Consider the following 20,620-nt stretch of genomic DNA (forward strand, 5'->3'; position numbering starts at 1 on the left):
GGACCTCTAAGGGTGCCACAATAAGTGCTGCTGCCCTTAGAGGCCTTCTCTGGTCACAGTGTCCTGGGTACCTGTGGTATCATTTAACAGGGGCTGACATGAGACCAGAGATGCCAATTGGGTTTATTCTTCAATGCAGTATTAGGGAAAGAACATAGGCCCTGGGTACCCGATTAGCAGAAGCCCAGGACACACTCAGTCAAAGTATATCAGCAACTCATTAAAAAGTGGGGTCAACCATGCAGAAAGAGAGCACTTTCTCTCAAGGAGCCACCAACTCAGGCTGGACACTTGCCTGACTAGTCAGGTCTTTTTGTGAGCTAGGGAGGACTTTACCAGTGCCAATTTTGGAGGTCTCCCTTACTGGGATAGAATCTCCCTGACCCACTGGAACTGAGGTTAACAGTTGTCCACCTTTCCTACACTGTCTTTTTCTTTTGTGGCTTATTTGCCCTAACTTCATATTTAGCCCCCCCCAGGTTCCTTGGAGGAGGCCTGGCAGTAGACCAGTACCTCTCTTTGGCTCAGACCAACCTCTGGTTGGTGATTCCCAAGGAGACAATCAAGGAGGAGGTCTTTATTGACTACCACATTTCTCCAACTAAGGAACCCAGCTTTTTCTAGGAGCACTACAGCCACAGGCCTAACCGTGACTTCCCCTGGGACAGCCCTTACTCTTTTTGTTTCTCCTGGGACATACTGGTTTGAGTGTACCAACCTGACATGCACCACAGTGTGACTGGCACAGGTATCTCTCAGGGCAGTGGCTGGGATTCCATTCAACAGTAGGTGGTGGAAGTGTCTACTCCCATCTGGAATCTCCAAGTCACCTTTTGGGCCCATTTTCCTCATCTGTGGAACCACCCTTTAAAGCTACACTGGCAACCCCAGGAGCTACACGAAGGGCTTAGTTTTTTAGGACAGCTAGGGTGTCCGTTCTTTCGACAGGTGACACCATACCTTGTTGGAATCCCAACTCTTATCTTGGCACCCAGTTTTAGTTGGTGAGATGTCTGAGCGCACCCTCCTGAACAGGGTTGTGGGGCTACCTGGGACTCCTTACTTTTATCTTTAGGATGCTCACAGTCTCCTCTGGGGAGGTTTTGTAACCCTTTCTTTTGGTCACCTCGCAATGGACTCCCAGGTCACCCTTGTCTTGACTCATTGGTCCGCCTTTCCCAATTCTTGGGGAGAAATTGGACCTAGGTTTATTAGATACTGTGAGGTTTTGCAAGGATAGAGTTCCTCAACAGAGCTGGTGTGAGTATCTTTTATTTCTTATATACACGGCGTGTAGCATATGCCAGGGTTTGATCAGGATAATATGTCTTATCCTCCTTCGGTACTCTTTTCCTCAGGGTCCGGGTTTCGTTTTCTTTCTTCCTCTGGCTCATGGATGTGGTAGTCCTCAGGGAAAGAGAAGAAAGGTATGGTGTGAGAGGGCCTGTAAGGGTACCTCTTCGGGGAAAGGGAGTGAGGGTTCACCGAGTGCCACAGACTTAAGAGGATAGGGACGTGCGGTTGTGAAGGGATAGTGGTCGGATAGGCAGGGGTTGTTTACTGGTTCCCCGCTACTGCCGACTTTCTCCCTCCTCCTGGCCCACCCGGAGAGCCGCGCACGTACCTGTGTGAGCCAGGCTGCTCCAGGAGCATGGCTGGGCGAAGCGTGGGACCGTTGGCATTCTGGCTTTTCTAGACCTCCGTCTCTCGCCATCAAGACCAGTAATGGAGCACCCTCACCCTCGCCTGCTATCTCGGTCTCCAATTCTGTAGTTACGGGGTCGGAGTCTTCCACACGACAGTCTTCTGGATTCTGTTCTCCACCACTCAGATGTCTGGCTTCCCTTTTCAGGTATTGGCTCTGGGTCGATGAAGTGTCAGGGGGTAGAATTCTCCGGTGAGAGCTTCCAATTAAAGGAGCCACGTCGGGAAAAAGAAGGTTGCGTCCCCTGTATGGGGCTTCGAGACACAGCCCAGTCCGGTGAATCCTCAGGCTGTGGAGAGGGGAGAGGATCCTTTCGGTATGGGACACACCACCATTCGCCCGTGCAGTCCGTTCTCGCCCGTGGGTTTCGTGACAGATACTGATGCAACTTTTCATCAATACAATTGCTTAGTATGTGTTCTTTCATAAACAGATTATAAAGACCATCATAATCTCGCTCTTTACTTCCGGTCAACCAGCCACCTAATGTTTTCATTGAATAGTCAACAAATTCCACCCACAGCGGACTCTGGTTTTTCTGAGCTCCCCTGAATATAATTCTATGTTCCTCAGTAGTGAGTCCAAACCCTTCAATCAGGGTGCCCTTCATGAGTTCATAGGACTCTGCTTCTGCCCCACTAAGCGTCAGATCTCGGTCTCTGCACTTACCATAGAACAGTTCCAGAAGTGAGTTTTCTTCACTTTGGGATGATAGGATTGCTCTCTGACTCTTTTTAAGTTGCTGCCATCATTGATGGGTGCTAGGCCCATCTCTTCTCTTTCATTTTCTAGAGCCAGGAGTCTGGTCTCTAGGTCCAATCTTTTAGCCAACCTTACTAAAAGGTTGGTCTCTTCATGGAGGCTGTCCTCAATGGACTTAGAAGCACCTGCCCACCTGAGTGGGATCTAGGTGCTGTGAGTTGTATTCTTGGAGTCAGGGGCACAGGGGACCCCGTTCTCCCTAGGAAGTGGAGGGGGTTGAAAGTCATCCTCATCCCCTCCATCCTCTTCACCATCTGAGAGGTCTTCACCTTGCTCAGAGGGGTGTCCTTAGCATACCCTGCCAACAGCTCCTGGAGCTTTTGTTTGGAGGGATGGGACCCCATGGTCACGTTTTCAAGTTTACATAGAGACCTTACCTCCCTAAATTCGAAGAGATTAGGGGTGAGGTCGAGATCCTCAAACATATTCTCTGTCATTTTTATATTTTCACTAACAGTTAGGTTCTTGTTAATAGACATTCTAAAAATTCTAACTCCTCTCACCTCTAAATTTAGTGAGTTTATTTTTCTAAAATTCTAAAGGGACTTAACCAATGCCATAACAAGAGTTATAGTAATTTGGAAACATTTGTCAATTCAGAATGTCTAAAGACAATTTAGGAGTTCTGTTGTGTGTTCAGGTGTTGACCAAGTCAGTCCAACAAATGCAACGTTGTATATCCCACAGCTGATCCACTGTAAGAAAGTGCCTTCTTTTTGCATGGTTGCTGATGTACTTTGACTGAGTGCTGTACTGGGTTCCTGCAAAAACAGGTACCCAGGGTCTGTCCTTTTCCTAAACTGCATCAAAAACAAAACCCAATTGGCACTCTTTGGCCACAGGTGAGTCCATTGTAAATGGTACCACAGGTACCAAGGGAACTGTGGCCAGGGAAAGCAGCACTTATTGTGCCACCTTTAGAGGCCCTGTACTTTTTATATATATATTCTCTCTCCCTCCCTCTCGCCCTCTCTCGCCCCCTCATACTCTCTCTCGCCCCCTCATACTCTCTCTCGCCCCCTCATACTCTCTCTCGCCCCCTCATACTCTCTCTCTCTCGCCCCCTCATACTCTCTCTCTCTCTCTCGCCCCCTCATACTCTCTCTCTCTCTCTCGCCCCCTCATACTCTCTCTCTCTCTCTCTCTCGCCCCCTCATACTCTCTCTCTCTCTCTCTCTCTCGCCCCCTCATACTCTCTCTCTCTCTCTCTCGCCCCCTCATACTCTCTCTCTCTCTCTCTCTCGCCCCCTCATACTCTCTCTCTCTCTCTCTCTCTCGCCCCCTCATACACTCTCTCTCTCTCTCTCTCTCGCCCCCTCATACACTCTCTCTCTCTCTCTCTCTCGCCCCCTCATACACTCTCTCTCTCTCTCTCTCTCGCCCCCTCATACTCTCTCTCTCTCTCTCTCGCCCCCTCATACACTCTCTCTCTCTCTCTCGCCCCCTCATACACTCTCTCTCTCTCTCTCGGCGCCTCATACACTCTCTCTCTCTCTCTCGGCGCCTCATACTCTCTCGGCGCCTCATACTCTCTCGGCGCCTCATACTCTCTCGGCGCCTCATACTCTCTCGGCGCCTCATACTCTCTCGGCGCCTCATACTCTCTCGGCGCCTCATACTCTCTCGGCGCCTCATACTCTCTCGGCGCCTCATACTCTCTCGGCGCCTCATACTCTCTCGGCGCCTCATACTCTCTCGGCGCCTCATACTCTCTCGGCGCCTCATACTCCCTCGGCGCCTCATACTCTCTCGGCGCCTCATACTCTCTCGGCGCCTCATACTCTCTCGGCTCATACTCTCTCGGCGCCTCATACTCCCTCATTCATGCTCTCATTCATTCTCTCCTCCTCTCCCTCATTCTCTCCTCCTCTCCCTCATTCTCTCCCCCTCCCCCTCATTCTCTCCCCCTCCCCCTCATTCTCTCCCTCACTCTCCCTCATTCTCTCCCCCATTCTCTCCCCCCCTCTCCCTCATTCTCCCCCCCCTCTCCCTCATTCTCTCCCCCCCTCTCCCTCATTCTCTCCCCCCCTCTCCCCTCCCTCCTTCCCTCTCCCCCCTCTCCCCTCCCTCCTTCCCTCTCCCCCCCTCTCCCCTCCTCTCCCCCTCCCCTCCCTCATTCTCTCCCCCCTCTCCCCCATTCTCTCCCCCTCTCCCCCATTCTCTCCCCCTCTCCCCCATTCTCTCCCCCTCTCCCCCATTCTCTCCCCCTCTCCCCATTCTCTCCCCCTCTCCCCCATTCTCTCCCCCATTCTCTCCCCCTCCCCCTCATTCTCTCCCCCTCATTCTCTCCCCCTCCCCCTCATTCTCTCCCCCTCTCCCTCAATCTCTCCCCCTCTCCCCCATTCTCTCCCTCCTCCTCTCCCCCCTCCTCTCCCCCCTCTCCCTCATTCTCTCCCCCCTCTCCCTCATTCTCTCCCCCCTCTCCCTCATTCTCTCCCCCTCTCCCCCCTCTCCCTCATTCTCTCCCCCCTCTCCCTCATTCTCTCCCCCCTCTCCCTCATTCTCTCCCCCTCATTCTCTCCCCCTCCCCCTCAATCTCTCCCCCTCAATCTCTCTCTCCCCCTCAATCTCTCCCTCAATCTCTCCCTCTCCCTCAATCTCTCCCCCTCTCCCTCAATCTCTCCCCCTCTCCCTCAATCTCTCCCCCTCTCCCTCAATCTCTCCCCCCTCTCCCTCAATCTCTCCCCCCTCTCCCTCAATCTCTCCCCCCTCTCCCTCAATCTCTCCCATTCGCTCCCCCTCTCTCCCATTCGCTCCCCCTCTCCCCCATTCGCTCCCCCTCTCCCCCATTCGCTCCCCCTCTCCCCCATTCGCTCCCCCTCTCCCCCATTCGCTCCCCCTCTCCCTCATTCGCTCCCCCCCATTCGCTCCCCCTCTCCCTCATTCGCTCCCCCTCTCCCTCATTCGCTCCCCCTCTCCCTCATTCGCTCCCCCTCTCCCTCATTCGCTCCCCCTCTCCCTCATTCGCTCCCCCTCTCCCTCATCCGCTCCCCCTCTCCCTCATTCGCTCCCCCTCTCCCTCATTCGCTCCCCCTCTCCCTCATTCGCTCCCCCTCTCCCTCATTCGCTCCCCCCCCCTCTCTCATTCGCTCCCCCTCTCTCATTCGCTCCCCCTCTCTCATTCGCTCCCCCTCTCCCCCTCTCTCATTCGCTCCCCCTCTCCCTCATTCTCTCCCCCTCTCCCTCATTCTCTCCCCCTCATATTTGTGGGTGTGTCTCTCCCCCCCCCCCCCCCCCCGTAAATGGTACCACGAGGACCCGGGGTAGGCCTCGAAGGGCTGCAGTACTTATTGTGCCACACTCAGAGGTCCTGTAACCTTACGCTCACACACTGCCTTTGCAGGTTGCGCGTTTTAGTGCAGAACAAAGTGAAGAGTCGACATGGTACATTTCCCCGAGTGCCATGCCTATGACCCACTAGCCTGGCATAGTCACCCCACTAGCCTGGCATAGTCACCCCTCTAGCCCCCCCTGTGGGTTCATCTGCACTGGCCTCTCAGTCAGAGCTTGGAATTAATGCAATAACATGAAATGAATGGTGACATCCCTGACCAGATCACAGATGTGCTCATTCTTCTATCAAAGGAGTTACATTTTTCACAACTAAGCAGAAGCCTTAACTTGCCTACGGTCGTAGGAGTACTTCAGACATCCATATACTTACCATTATGCAACCACAAAGTCAGTTGCAGTCAACCACCATCACACATCCAGATAGCAAACATAATATGCAAACATGTGCACCATCATCTGCACACACACAAACTATCATATACAAATGCCTTGATCAACAGCACATGACAATGTCCACCATATGACCATACCTGCACTATCACAAGGCCACAGAACCAAACATTAATACACAGCGCTATATACTACTATAGAACAAATAACCTAAGCTCACATGCCGTCCAGACCGCCAATATTTTCATAGAAACACCATTATATGGCCCATATAGTTGCTATTATGTAGAACCACTCAACTAAGAACATGCACTCGTTTAGCCACCAAACACTTACACTTCTTCATACACCATAAGCCAACGCACACCATCATATGCCGAAACAATCACCATAACAACCTCAATGCAATATATGACCATATACCCACCATCATACAGCCACCATCACATTGTATACAACCACTATAAAAAGCTCACAGTTGCTAGTTTATGTATGTCAAAAGACACCATTATATAGCCTCCGTCATACATCTGCAAAATATATGCATCACGTGTAAATCTGTTAGGCTGTTTTTGGAAAATTACTGTGATGATTAGTAGTTGATAAAAAATAAGCACACCTGTGAAGTCAAGCATAAAGTCATTCACAGTGGCAGTGGTGCAAGTTAGGTTTTGCTTAACGTAGCCACATTTAAAGTCCCAATTAGCCAGAGTACCCAAGAAAATGTAAGTTTTTACAGTTGGAGTGCATGATATCAGTGGTTACCCAAGACGTATTTTACTGTATTGTTTTGTATTTCCGTTTATGTAGCAGATCCAACCCATGGTGCGATGTCCAGGAGCATTTTAGAAAGCATGCTACTCCATTTGAAAGCAATATTTGGAGGTGTGTGGGTGGGTGCATGACCTATATATGTGTTTTGATGATGCGCTTGAGAAGCAGAGTTGTGCTCTTATCTTCATTTGTCACTGTGCTTAGGTGAGAGGTTGAAGCAAAAAGTAATCCGGGATAGGATATGTAAGCATTACAACTGGTAAATGGATTTGTTCAGTGTGGCATTCACGTTGTGGCTATTTGGGCAGCGGGAAATCAGCCTATGTTGCTGCAATAATGAGGCTGTACATACGCAAACATGCACATGCCTACTATTTTACAGTGTTCAGTATTACACACATTTAGTGTTAACAACTCCCTCAGTTGTGCTTGCTTTTGCTATGAGAAGGCCCGGCATTCAAGAGGAGTGGCAGATAAGCCCCCCTGTGTGACATTTTACACAGCAGATGCATAGGACAAGCCACATAAATGGAAATTATGCCACCAACTCGGGAAAATCTGCCCAGAAGCTGGAGAGTGGTGCAACCCATGTGAATAGATAATATGCCACCAGCTCTATTAAATTGCATGGGACTACACAAGAGCAATGGAGGAGCAAACAATATCGTACAGCAGATCACACTAATTCTATAAATGATGGAAGCACTGGAGTACATTTCCTTTACAGATGGATGAGTGCTTCAACACAAGTGAGAAGCAGATCAACCTGTATTAATAGCCATTATGCAATTAAACGTAGTATGTATAATGCAGGTTAGTCCAGGATTGACAGAGGAGCATGCTGGGAATTTTCTTTTTCATTCAGGTGAGGTTCAATTCAATGAATGGTATCACTGTAATAGTACATCTAATTAGCCTCTATAGCCGAATAACTTTATGCAATTTTAATTCAGGTGGCATGCAAGCAGGTTTAGTTAAATGTGCATATCAGATACACTTGCAGCAAGCTAGATAACATGCTAATATTTTACATAATTATATTTTAGGTGACGATTAAATGGAATGAATGTAGCAGGTACCAGTACAAATGATTACACTTGATTGTGGTGGCATGATTTGAACCAACATATCCATTAAGCATAGTTTCACTTCATGGGTACTACATGCATTTTTACACAAATGTGTTTATCTGATACAATTTAGTGGCATGGCACTGTGTATACAGTACTTCTAATACAATGCCAGGTCCTCTGTCTTTCTCAGCTCTCTGGATGTTTAAGATCAGTGGTTCCCAAACTTTTTGGAACCATAACCCACTTTTCACAACAAAGTTTTGCAAACTTCCTACTTTTAATGGACGAGGCAGGGCGATTTTGAAATGTAACTAAAGCATTGTGTGTTAGCGTGCTGTCATTAACAGACCGCACATGTTCCACTGAAATGGCCACTAAATATACACAGACATACAGCATAGCAGACAGGACAGATGATAATGTGTGGAAATGGGATTTCTGTGATTGTGTATCATTTGTGCATTACCAAGTAAGTGTCTCAATTTGTTTGGATCCAATTAAATTCTCAGTTTCCAGCACACTTAAGAATAACAAAAACAGTGCTTCATTTGTATGTGTATTCCCCCCAAAAAAACATCCTACATTGTTACATAATTCACTTTAAAAACTTCTCTCACTTTGCAGTGAGATAAAGAAAGACAACAATCCGGATTTTAGAAAAATAAAGCAGACTGACCTCTGTCTTTAAATCACTGGCAAATGTGAAGTTAAAACACTGAATATAAAAGTATCTTTATTTATTGCTCTAACTTACGCAACCCATCACAATCAGCTTACGACCAACCCACACTTTGGAAAACACGGTTTTAGATGGTTCTCATTTGAGTCGCATTATAGATTCAGATTGGAGCTGCTATAAAAAAACACCCTTCCTATAAGCAAGCAAGATCATGTTTGGTGCCATGCTAGAAAAGAGTGCGCTCTGAATCCCTTTGAGGCTTATTTAAGAGGGGTTTGGTGTCTGTTGAGTTGGCATGGACTGGGCAGCATCTCACGGTCACTGAATGTTTCAGGAGTTACAACTGCTAGCAGATAGAGAATATTCCCTGTAAAGTCTATGAGCAAAGACTAGAATGAACCTAATGGTTTCTTCTTACTCAAAGATGCCGACCCAGGTGAAAAAAACGTGGTTGCGCTCAGTCCGCTGCAAGATACAGCAACCTAAAGGTTGTTACCAAAAAATAAATTCTTGGGAGTTACTCCTCTAACTAGTCTGCAATTCCCATGTAATGACTGAAGGCCAATTGGGCACTTTTGTGGTCTGTCAAGAGGCTGAGTTTCTTTCACTGTAACATAATCGATCTTAGTTTTGAATGCTACCACCTTGCTCAGCTTTTCTATGACTCCAAAGTTACACGTCAGATCAAAGTAACTTTGTTAGCTAATGAGAGTGCAAAATTGCATGTGATCCAGAGACATCGATTGACGACTATTATGCACATTAGCCACATATTGCCCAAGTACACAAAAAATAAGTCTTCACAAGAGAAATTAGGACAACAGGATGCTAACTACTTGAGGATTTGAATGTGATGCCTAGGAAGAGGACTGTCTGCTACATAGACTGGTAGTAACCAGTGTTCAATACTGCTGCTTTCCCATTCTCAGGCATCAACTGCCTCAAAGTCCAAGTCCTGCCAGTGCCTCATTTCAGCATTGTCCGTGGTCGCTGTAGGTCACCTGCATCCAGGGGTAAGTGTATGAGTTGAAGCCCTGGTGTAGTGCGCCTTTCTATGCTTCGGGACACGTCTGCTGGAGGAAGCTGTTCGCTCTCTACAAATGTCGGTATGATTATTAATATTATGCTTCTTTCTTATTTTAAGAGTCTTTGGATAAAAATCAGCGCAGGCATCTAACAGTTCCAATAAGTGGTCTCTGGGCAGGCACAAGTTGCGGACTTGGTGACTATTCTTCTACGCTAACTTGCATTGACATTAGGGCAGAACAAGCATATGCTCCCTACCAATTGATACATTCTTCGCACTGTGTGGTAGAAGACCTTGTGGTCTTGCAGGATTATCTAATCCCAAGGATCACAGGTTTTCTTTGTTGTTAGAAAGGTTTGTTTTCATTTTCTTGTGGTCCATAAAACTTCTCCTCTAATCCGTATCGGAGTTCGCGCCACTGCATCCAGACTGAACAGCGGAAAAAAGAATCAGAAGATTGCGACCAGACAATGGAGCTTCTGGGGCATACGTCATAAATCATTGGGGAGGGACACTCCACCAAATGGTCAGTGACTACGCCTACATTAAACAAAATAAAACAAAAAAAAAAAAGCACGTGAATCCAGAAAGATTCATGTTGCAAAACTAATGTAGCAGGACGGTTGCCAAGGGCAAGTTTGGAGTGATATCTGTGGAATAGACTTGTATGCAGTGTTCATATATGGTTGATAGTAGTGCCAGTAAAAATATGACCGCTTTGAAACAAAACTGCAGGTACTTATGCGTATGTTATTTCCTCAACTTGCGAAGGTGAGTGCATATCTACATAGCTATAGGGAAACTAGGATTAGGTTGAGGGGGCAGAAAAGCTGAAGGTATGGGCTGGGTAAAACGAGATTGCGAATCCCACTGAAATTATCGAACAACTTGATGCGAATATAGCTTAGCATCATTTTGAGGAAAGATATACATTTTTTTTTGGGGTGCCAATGGCACAGAAGAAGGGGTTGAATGGAAAGTACGCCTGCTTGTTTGAAGAACTAAGACACATTTTATTTACTACATGGCGTGAATGACCTTTTTTAACCAACTACTGCAACAGCATTAAGGAAATTGGGTTAGGTAGATAGTTTTAAAAATATATTATTCAAATTGTACAACTGCTTTCCAATACATACCTTATTATGTGCAAATGGTGATGCTGTATACAAACTGGGATGAATTATCGGCCGAGGCAGGTGAGGAACAGTGTGTAATGGTAGATGTCCATGAATATGGGGGTAAAGGTGAAGTGCAGGATGTGGAGGTTTATCTGTATTCATAAACTGATGTCCAGCAGAAAAACGTCCAGCAGTTAGTGGGGATGGAGGTAGACCTGGTGTTTCTTGCTTGCAAACATGGCATTCACAAGCATGTGGATTTTGGTCAGCCTAAAAGATGAAGAAAACGAATTACACTTTCATCATCACTGTTGTGTCAATTGCATCTAAACAAGAACAACATTTGTGAGCTATATATATCCATACATTTGTATTTTATATATTTTTAATACAACACCAAAGAAAACTTCTACTTTAAATTGAGATTCAAAGTCAAGAAAAGCTACATTATTCTAAAAGAACAGAAACTGAGCTACATTTACTGCACAACTGTAAATGCATTAAGTGGCAGCAAGTGTTATAATTCAGGGTCTTTGAGGGACGAGATGAAAGGAGGTCTTGAAACATGCCTCTCAAGGCCATCAGCAAAATTCACAGTATTGCCACTTTCTGAGGATACCAAAACTTCTCTTTAATAAATAGTACGTTCTCAGTGATCAGACGTCCTAACTTCTAACTCCATTCAAGTTTTTTTTAATCTTGGCAAATAAGCTCCCCAAATAAAATATTTTTAAGCATTAAAATACATTGTGAGAAAGAAAAGTAATTAACCATTGCTGTTCAGCACTGGTCTCTATCGGAATTATTGACAGAGTATTTCAATATACTCTGCCTTATAGCACTTCAATATAGTAGTTTTCCATTGTGGGGAGGGAGTTACACAAACTCTCCTCTACAGCCCCCGAATAGACCCCACTTCCTATCATTCTCCATCCTTTTCCATCCGGCTCTCCCCCAAGAAGCTAGGCACCCTGCAGAACCAAGCTGCAAAAGGAGACACTTGTTTGAGATCAATTGTACAAATGTCTGTATACGAACAAATCCCGACATCAAATATGGATTCAACAATCTTGAGAAAACCATCAGAGGAATGCAGACACCATCTGTCTACACCAGCAGACTACAAGGCTGTATACTATGATGTAAAAACCTACAGAATTGGAGGCAAGCAGGAATCTGCTCGGTTGCAACAGAGCCACCTAGAGACAGATTTGAGGACAGTGAGTCCCCCTTTGCATCTCCACACTTAAAAGGGATGTGGTTGTGTGATTCATAACCAGCCCGAATAATCACCTTCTGCCCCAAAGTGTTGAAATCCAGTGATAAAGCAAACTTGTCCCAAAAGGCACAGAGTGTTCCTCTAAAATGTGCTACCCACCATATTCTGAGGACTCTGATAATTACAAATTGTGTTAGAGGAAGTTAGAGGGGCAACCCAGGAGTGCAAGTTCAAACAAATGATGAACAAAGGTGCAGGAAACGACACCACATCTGCCACTTCCATCCATTTACTCTTTATGTCAGAACTTAAGATTCCGAATGTACTGTGTATCACACTGGTATAAATATGTTGCAGTACCTTTTACACATTGAAGGCGGACTAATATTTCTGACCAGATTAACAAACAAACGTTTTTGCAGCATTAATTTAGAGCACTCGGAATTAATTTTCATTCCTAAAAAAGGATGTTCCTGATATTCCTTATATGTACAATACATTAGGGGCCAGATGTACGACAGTAGAAATAGCGCCTCGCAAATTGGGAGTTTTTTGCGTCTCGCAATTTGAGAGGCGCCATTTCTAATGTACAAGTCATGAATAATAATGAGCCTCTCGCAATTTGCGACCCCATTGGGAATGGCAGGCCTTCCCAGGTACGGTGGCCTGCTGGGCTCAGCAGACAACCGTGACTGGGACTGCTTTTAAATAAAGCAGTTTTATTTTTTAGATGCAGCCCGTTTTCCTTAAGGGAAAACAGGATGCATTTAAAAAAGAAAAAATAAACGTTTTCGTTTACTTTTTTAAGGGCAGGTAGTGGTCCCTGGGACCACTGCCTGCCCTTGAAAAATATTTTCCACTGCATTTGCAAAGGAGAAGGTGTCCCCTGGGGGCCCCTTACCTTTTGCGACCCCATTATCACCCTCCTGAAAAGGGTGGTAATTGGCGAGTGTTTTGCACCCGCAATTGGGGACGCAAAACATTCTTATAAAGGGTTGCGCTCGCTCTTAGGAAGGGAACGCTGTGAGAAAGTAGCTCTGTATATACTGTTCCCAAATAGCAACAGGATGTACAGAGTCCACAGTCCCCAGAGGTTTGGCAGAGGCTAAAGTTAGATATAACCTTACTCTCCTCCGGATGAGGGACCAAAAGCTGGAAGCATCCGCACTGGTTTGCAATAGGAGATTCAATTGCAAAAGTTAAATCACTAAACAATGTCTAGCGAGGAATCACATAATGCTTCGACACTGTAACTGTGTATTCTACTGGGCTGTTTGAGACTGTATGTCATTATGCCATGTACAACTATGATATTGTACCACGTTTTGTTGCCTACTTGGATGGTTGTGTAAAATTAATAAACAGATTTAAAAAAAAAAAAAAAAAAAAAAAAAGATATAAGCTTACTCTCTAAAGTGGTAGCTTGGACGAGCAGTAAGGCAGTATCAGAGGACAGTGTAAAGCATTTGTTGCACACACTCAGCCAGCAAATGGTCTCACACACTCAATAACTGAACTCTAGGCCAATGGTTTTTATATAAAAAAAATATAGGCTTGTTTTATTTTAGAACCAACAATAGGTATTAAAATATACTTTCTCAGAATGAGATGCTTTATATAAATACTTTTGCAATATGCAATTGGCTTTTGAAGAAAGTTACAAGTGGTTGCAATAGGCAACACTATTTTAAACACAATAATGCATTGAGTTCAATGGAAGTTTCAAGTTATTTGCAATAGATTACTTTTTGGATTACTTTTGGAATTCCAGGACTGGATCCTAGATTCAGTCCTGGGTCAGTACTTAGAAACAAGTGATAAAAGTCGACTTAGTTACTGTTATGATTTTTAGACAATATTTTGCTATTTTAAAAGTTGACACTTAGAAAATACTTCAAAGAAAACAGTCAAAGATTCCCTATGGAAGAAAACTCAAGTTGCAGGTACAGTATGTTCTCGTTACTTTTGTAATCCAGTACTGGGTGCCTAGACTCAGTACTGGGACCTTTATCCAAAACAGGTAAGTAATTACGTTTTCACAATTTATACGATTTTTAAAGAATATTTAAAGTTTGCAGAAATAGACACTTAGAAGAAATTTCACAGAAACACAGTCAATGGTTTCCTACGGAAGAAAATTGGGTTACTGGTAAGTACGGTTGTGAATATTTTTCAGGGTCAGTGCTGGGCACCAAGATCCAGCACTGGGAGCTCACCTAATAGCAGGTGAGTATTTTCGTTTTCGTTACTCGGCTAATTTTTGGTGAATATTTAAAGTTTTAAAAAGTCCACACTTCGAAGAAATTTCAGGAAAAAACAGTCAATGTTACACTATGGAGAAAATTGAGTTATCGGCCTTTAAGGTGAGTACTCGACCAGCAAAGTTAAGGTTCTGGGCATAGACTCAGGGGTCTCCCAGAGTCAGGTAGGTACAGTTGATTCACCCTCAGCGGCACAGGGGCAGCCGGGTGCCGAGAGAGTTAGGCCCAATGTTATCCTATGGGAGGCAGGGGGGCCTTGGTTGGTGGCTGCTGACTAGCAGGCAACGCGGCTGTGGGAGCTGGGCTCCTGGTCACTTGCTCAGGGAAAATGGGGAAGTAGATAGGTGTAGAGGTTACACTGCCAGGGCCACTCGGGCGGCTGGGTGCAGGGTGCTTTTGAGTCTTCGGGCGCTCAATTGATTTCAATGGGAAAGCTCCGGTTTAGAAAAAGACTGCAAGCTCGGGGACAAAGATTCTTCAGGTGCCACCACCACTTCGAGAGGTAAGTTTGGTAGGTGGAGGATAGGTAGGTACCCCGGAGTTGGGCACAGGGGGCCGCAGGACGCCGGGAGCAGGGGTGCCTTTTGGAGTCGGGAAATCTGACCCTCTGTTGATCACGGTTGGGGGGGGCACCTGGTTCTAAGGCTGCAGGCGTTGTCAGGAGCGTCGAGGGAAGTCCTTGGGTGCCGGACTCGGGGTCACAGTCGCCGTGGGGTCGTCCTCGTGGTTTTTGTTCACTCCGGCACAGGCCAGGCTTGGTGGGTGCAGAGTGTGAAGGGTCTGCGGTTCCAGGCTGATGCCAGGGATTAGGAGCAGATTTTTAGTAGAGCCTCTACTCATGGGAGTCCCAGGTGCTTAGAGCCAAAAGATAGCCAGGTCCTCCGGGGTTTGTGAGGTTGCTGGCCACAAGAGATGCCGGGTTGGAGCAGGAGAGGGTCGACAGTCCGGTAGGGCTGGGGCCAAAGCAGTTGGTGTCTTCCTCTTCTTAGCAGCTACAGGGCAGATCTTCTTTCTTCTTGCTCTTCTTTGTATTTTGGAAACTGGAATCTGGGGAAGGAAGGTTCAGGGGACCCCTAAATACTAGATTTAAGGGAGTTACAGGTAGGTGAAGGGCAGGGACAAATGGGTCCCTGTCCTGGGGTGGGTTCACCCCCTATCCTGCCTCTCTCCTGTGGGAGGGGGGCAGTAGCCTAGTCCTGATTGGGTAGGGCTTCCCATCTTCAAGATGGCGAGAGCCTGGAGATGTGCTACACCTCGCCTCCCCCACCTGAGGGGTGGGGTTGGCAGGCTGGCACATCCCGTGTCCTTATTTGGGGTTTCCGGCCAGGCTTCCCGCCAGAGTGGGGGCTGCCAGTGGCCTGGGGAAGATCACAGAGGCGACATGCCTCTGAAGCTTCCCCCTGCCCATCCTGGGGGAGGAGATCTAGCACCTCACCCAGGATGTGCATTGTTGCAGGCCCAGGAGAGCAGGGGCTCTCCTACCCAGGGGCCCAGCAACATGTCTGCTGTGTGGAAGCCTAGGCATTCGACCAGACGTGGATTGTAGGTTAGGTTTCAGGGGGCATCTCTAAGATGCCCTCTGGGGTGCTTGGTACATTAAATCACACACTGGCATCAGTGTGGGTTTAATGTGCTGGAGAAGAAATGGCTCCACGACCGCACGCCAGACCGCCACGCTGCCCACAAGGACGCCACCCGCAAACATCACCAACTCATCAGGACAACCAAGAGATCCGCTTTCAAAACCCGGCTGGATAACAACGCCCACGACAGCAAAGAGCTCTTCAGCATAGTGAAGGAACTCTCCAACCCCAGCGCCAACACCAACGACATCCCGCCCTCGCAAGGACTGTGCAACTCACTGGCCACCTTCTTCCATCGCAAGATCGTAGACATCACGACAGTTTCAACACCCAGTCCACCCCGACTACGACAGACCCCACCCCGAACGCAACTTGCACCAACCAGCTGACCTCCTGGGCCCACGTCAACGAGACACGCAAGGTCATGAACTCCATCCGCTCGGGTTCACCATCAGACCCCAGCCCACACCACCTGTTCAACAAAGCAGACGCCACCATCGCACCCCATCTACGGAAGATCATCAACATCTCCTGCGACACAGCGACATTCCCGGAAAGCTGGAAGCACGCCGAAATCAACGCCCTTCTCAAAAAGCCCAAGGCGGACCCAAGAACTCCTGGCCCATCTCCCTGCTCCCCTTTCCGGCGAAGGTCATTGAGAAAATCGCTAACATACAGCTGACCCGCCACCTCACGGACAACATCAACATCCTGGACCTGTCGCAGGCCGGATTCAGAAGGAACCACAGCACCGAGACAGCCCTCATCGCCGCCACAGACTACATCCGCTGCCAACTAGACACTGGCGAAACCTCAACCCTCATCCTTCTGGACCGGTCTGCCGCCTTCGACACGGTCTGCCACCGCACACTAAGATCACGCCTCCAAGAAGCCAGAATCCAGGAGGAGGCCCTGGACTGGACCACAGCCTTCATCTCCGGCAGAACCCAGAGAGTCCGCCTCCCACCCTACCGATCCGAAGCAACCGACCTCATCTGCGGCGTACCCCAGGGCTCATCCCTTAGCCCGACCCTGTTCAACGTCTACATGGCCCCCCTCGCACAAGTAGCCCGCCAACACGACCTGAACATCATCTCCTACGCCGACGACACTCAGCTCATCCTCTCCCTCACCAAGGACCCGCACACCGCCAAAACCAACCTCCATGAGGGAATGAAGGCCGTGGAGGAGGAGCAGCCGCCTGAAGCTGAACTCGGACAAGACGGAAGTCCTCATCCTCAGCCACACCCCTTTAGCCTGGGGCGACTCCTGGTGGCCGACCACACTAGGAACAGCGCCGACACCCACAGACCACGCACGCAACCTGGGATTCATCCTCGACTCCTCCCTATCCATGTCTAAGCAGGTCAACTCCGTTTCCTCCTCCTGCTACAACACCCTCCGCATGCTTCGCAGGATCTACAAGTGGATCCCAACCGAAACCAGAAGAACGGTGACCCAAGCCCTCTTCAGCAGCAGGCTGGACTACGGCAACACTCTACGCTGGAATCCAGACCAAACACCTACTGCGACGGCAATGCATCCAGAAGGCCTCAGCCCGCCTGATCCTCAACATCCCTCGAAGCAGCCGCATCACCACCCACCTTCAAGACCTGCACTGGCTCCCCGTCAAAAAGAGGATCACCTTCAAGCTCCTCACCCACGCACACAAAGCACTCCACAACACCGGACCAGCCTACCAGAACAACAGACTCAACTTCTACACCCCTGCCCGCCAGCTCCGCTCCGCCAGCCTCGCCCTCGCCGAATCTAACATACAACGTCCGGCGGCAGATCCTTCTCCTTCCTCGCCGCCAAGACCTGGAACACCCTCCCCACCCACCTGCGGCAGACCCAGGATCTGCTCACTTTCAGGAGGCTCCTCAAGACCTGGCTCTTCGAGCAGTAGCAGTAGCCCCCTGCCCTCAGCGCCTTGAGACCCTCACGGGTAAGTAGTGTGCTTTACAAATTCTATGATTGATTGAATGTGCTGAGAAGTTTGATACCAAACTTCTCAGTCTTCAGTGTTGCCATTATGGTGCTGTGGATTTCGTGTTTGACGAGCTCTCAGCACCATGTACTCTTAAATGGCAGCACTGCACTTACAGTGCCCAGGAATGGACCTGGGTACTGTAGGGGCACAGGGCTCATGCTCCACTGGCATGAGTGGAGATAGAGAAATGGCTACTATTCAAAGTTCTATCAAGACTTTCAATAACCAAGGGTTTTTCCCCTCTGAGCATTGTCATTTGGTTGATGTCAAGGCTGGGAGTGCCGATTGTGTTTCGCAAGGTGAGCAGATTGAATCTTTTCTGGGTCCACATACTGTGCATTGATTCAGCAGCGGTACTCCGCTTCTCTATTAGTTTGCAGTAGGTCTGTTTGCCTCCTCGAGGACCTCCATAGTCTTTTGAAGTAAATCTAGGTAACTGAACTCTTTGCCTTCAGAAGCCATTCTTCTAAGTGGAGTGTAGCAAGTTTCAGGCAGTATATCTTCCCCAAACACTCTCCCCCTCGGGTTAATAGATCCTACTGCTCTGCTTGTGCCATTTCTACCAGGTCACAGAACCAGGTTTTTCTCGCCTATTATCAGGATTAGGGTCACAGGTGCTTGCTTGCATCTCTCTAGCACCAGTAGTACGAGTGGAATTGGAAGAATAGTGTATGCAAATTTCCTGGCCATTCTTTTGATAAGGCATTCCCTAGTTAATGGTGGTTTGGATAACTGGATGCAAAGCTTTGGCATGGTGTACACTCCTGAGCTGCAAAGAGGTATATGGTCGAAGTGCCCCACAAATGAAGGATTCTCTCCACTATTTCTTGTTTTAGCTCCCAATCTTGTGAGGAATTTATCGGTCTACTTAACCTGTATGCTTCTTTGTTTAATACTCCTGGAAGGCATATTGCCATTGGTGTTATATTTCTCTGATGGCCTATGTCCTATATCCTGTGCATAATTGGACAGCATATGTGATCTTCTCCTTCATTGTTTGTTGAGGTAAAACATGGGGGTAGTCCAGTCAGTCTCTGAATCTGTACTGTCCTCGCTGGGACTTTTGCTTGAAAGGCTTTCAGGGCAAGTTAAACGGTCTAACGATAACACATTTATGTGTTTCAATGCTTCTTCGGGCTCCACAGGCCCCTAGGCCCATATCATGATGTTTTAATAATGCAGTGCAGAGCTTATTCTGTTTTTTTTTATGCCTGCAGAGCGTAAAGTGAATTGATTTAACTAGATATTTTTCTGGGAGGGCCTTATTTTCTGGCAGCACAACTCAAACAGAAAGAGGTGAACTTTGCTCATTGCTTCCAAGCTCTGAAAATAAAGCACTAAGTCTGAGAAATATCTATTTAAATTAATTCATTTAACGCCCTGCAGGACCATAAAACAGGCAATCAGCTCTGCGCTATAAAACTATAAAAGCGGATCATGATACGGTCCCTGATGTTAAGTTTGCCCATGTGGGCTCCACACCAATTAAGCATGTTTCTGTTGCAATAGTGACATAGGGAGATGGCTGCGTGAAGGATCTGCCTGCTGTGAAAGTGTCTGTCACATCATTGTATTTTTTTTTGTACCCTCTCTCTGACAACCACTAGATCCTCCAAACTACCAACTTCCTGTGCCCATTGCGTCTGCAGCCACTCTTACAGTGTGACTGTGAAGTCATCGAGTTTTAGGGGCATGCAAGATATCATGCCCATCAGTTTCCAGTCCTTGCTGTCAGAGGCTAACCCTTCAGGTGATGGAATGGAGACTCGCTCCCAGTAATATCGTTTCCCTCAATTGAATTGGGGATGATTTCACCTGTGGAGCATCTTCATCACTGTATGTATGATGTCATGGCACTATGAACAGCTTGGTCTTTACCAGCGAATGAGGTAGGTATGGGAATATATGTATCCCTTTGTCTTCTCTGGTGTACTGCCAGTGTTGCCAGACATTCTGTGAAAGCCCAAAATCTCCAAGGGTGGAGGGGGGTCCAGGGAAAGTGGACACCCGAGAGCGAAGTCAGCAGTGACCTGTGCTGCAGAGCGCCTATTGTGTGTCTCATAAGATTCCTGATGGGAACCAAGTAAAGCCTATGTAAATGCAATGGATCAGTTGAGGTTGCAACTGCCTTAGTGATCGGGTTAGCCCAGTCAGAGCTTTAGGTGCCATGAGGACACTCAGCAAGGGTGGAGCTGGAACATCCTTGAAGATTTGGGGCTGCAACTGGTGTGGTGGCAAATGCGTTAGCTCAGTCAGGGGCATGACTGCCTTCGTGAACGTATCAGCTCTGCTAGGATGCAATGGTGATGATATCAGCCCAGTCAGAGCAAGTATTTGCCTCAGCCAACAGGTGGCATCCATCACATTGGCTGGACGAGACTACATTAGTAGGGTCCACAACCGAGTAGAAGCACCAGAGCTGCCTATCCCCCAAAGTACAACATCACCAAATATTTTCCCTTAAAAACAAAGCATGTGAGATGGACCCTATATACTAAGAAAATGCACCATAAAAATGCTAATGCTCTTTCAATGATTGTAGGAAGAAGACTTCAGTGCAAAGTTCTGGTCTCCTGAATTCACCACAGAAAACCTGTTAGCGGTTATTGGCAGCCAGCTAGTTATGTTATGTTACATTTATTTGTAAAGCGCAACTGTTACCCTGGGGTGTCCTGGCGCTAGTTACCGGTCATTTCAGCCATCACCAATGGAGGAGTTTTTAATTATTTAGCAACCAAG

At 47.5% G+C, this 20,620-nt stretch overlaps 1 protein-coding gene across 4 annotated transcripts in view; it reads right to left on the reverse strand.

Annotated features, from left to right (window-relative positions):
- FAM193A (family with sequence similarity 193 member A) overlaps positions 1-20,620 on the reverse strand; it is a 489,141-nt gene that overhangs the window by 222,009 nt on the left and 246,512 nt on the right. For all 4 annotated transcript variants that reach the window (XM_085642531.1, XM_085642534.1, XM_085642533.1 and 1 more), the window contains one exon: positions 10,844-11,095. In XM_085642531.1, the coding sequence (XP_085498657.1) occupies positions 10,844-11,095 (252 nt within the window). The remainder of the gene's footprint in view (positions 1-10,843; positions 11,096-20,620) is intronic.

Source organism: Triturus cristatus, chromosome 2_2, assembly GCF_964204655.1.
Source record: "Triturus cristatus chromosome 2_2, aTriCri1.1, whole genome shotgun sequence".
Classification (NCBI taxonomy): domain Eukaryota; kingdom Metazoa; phylum Chordata; class Amphibia; order Caudata; family Salamandridae; genus Triturus; species Triturus cristatus.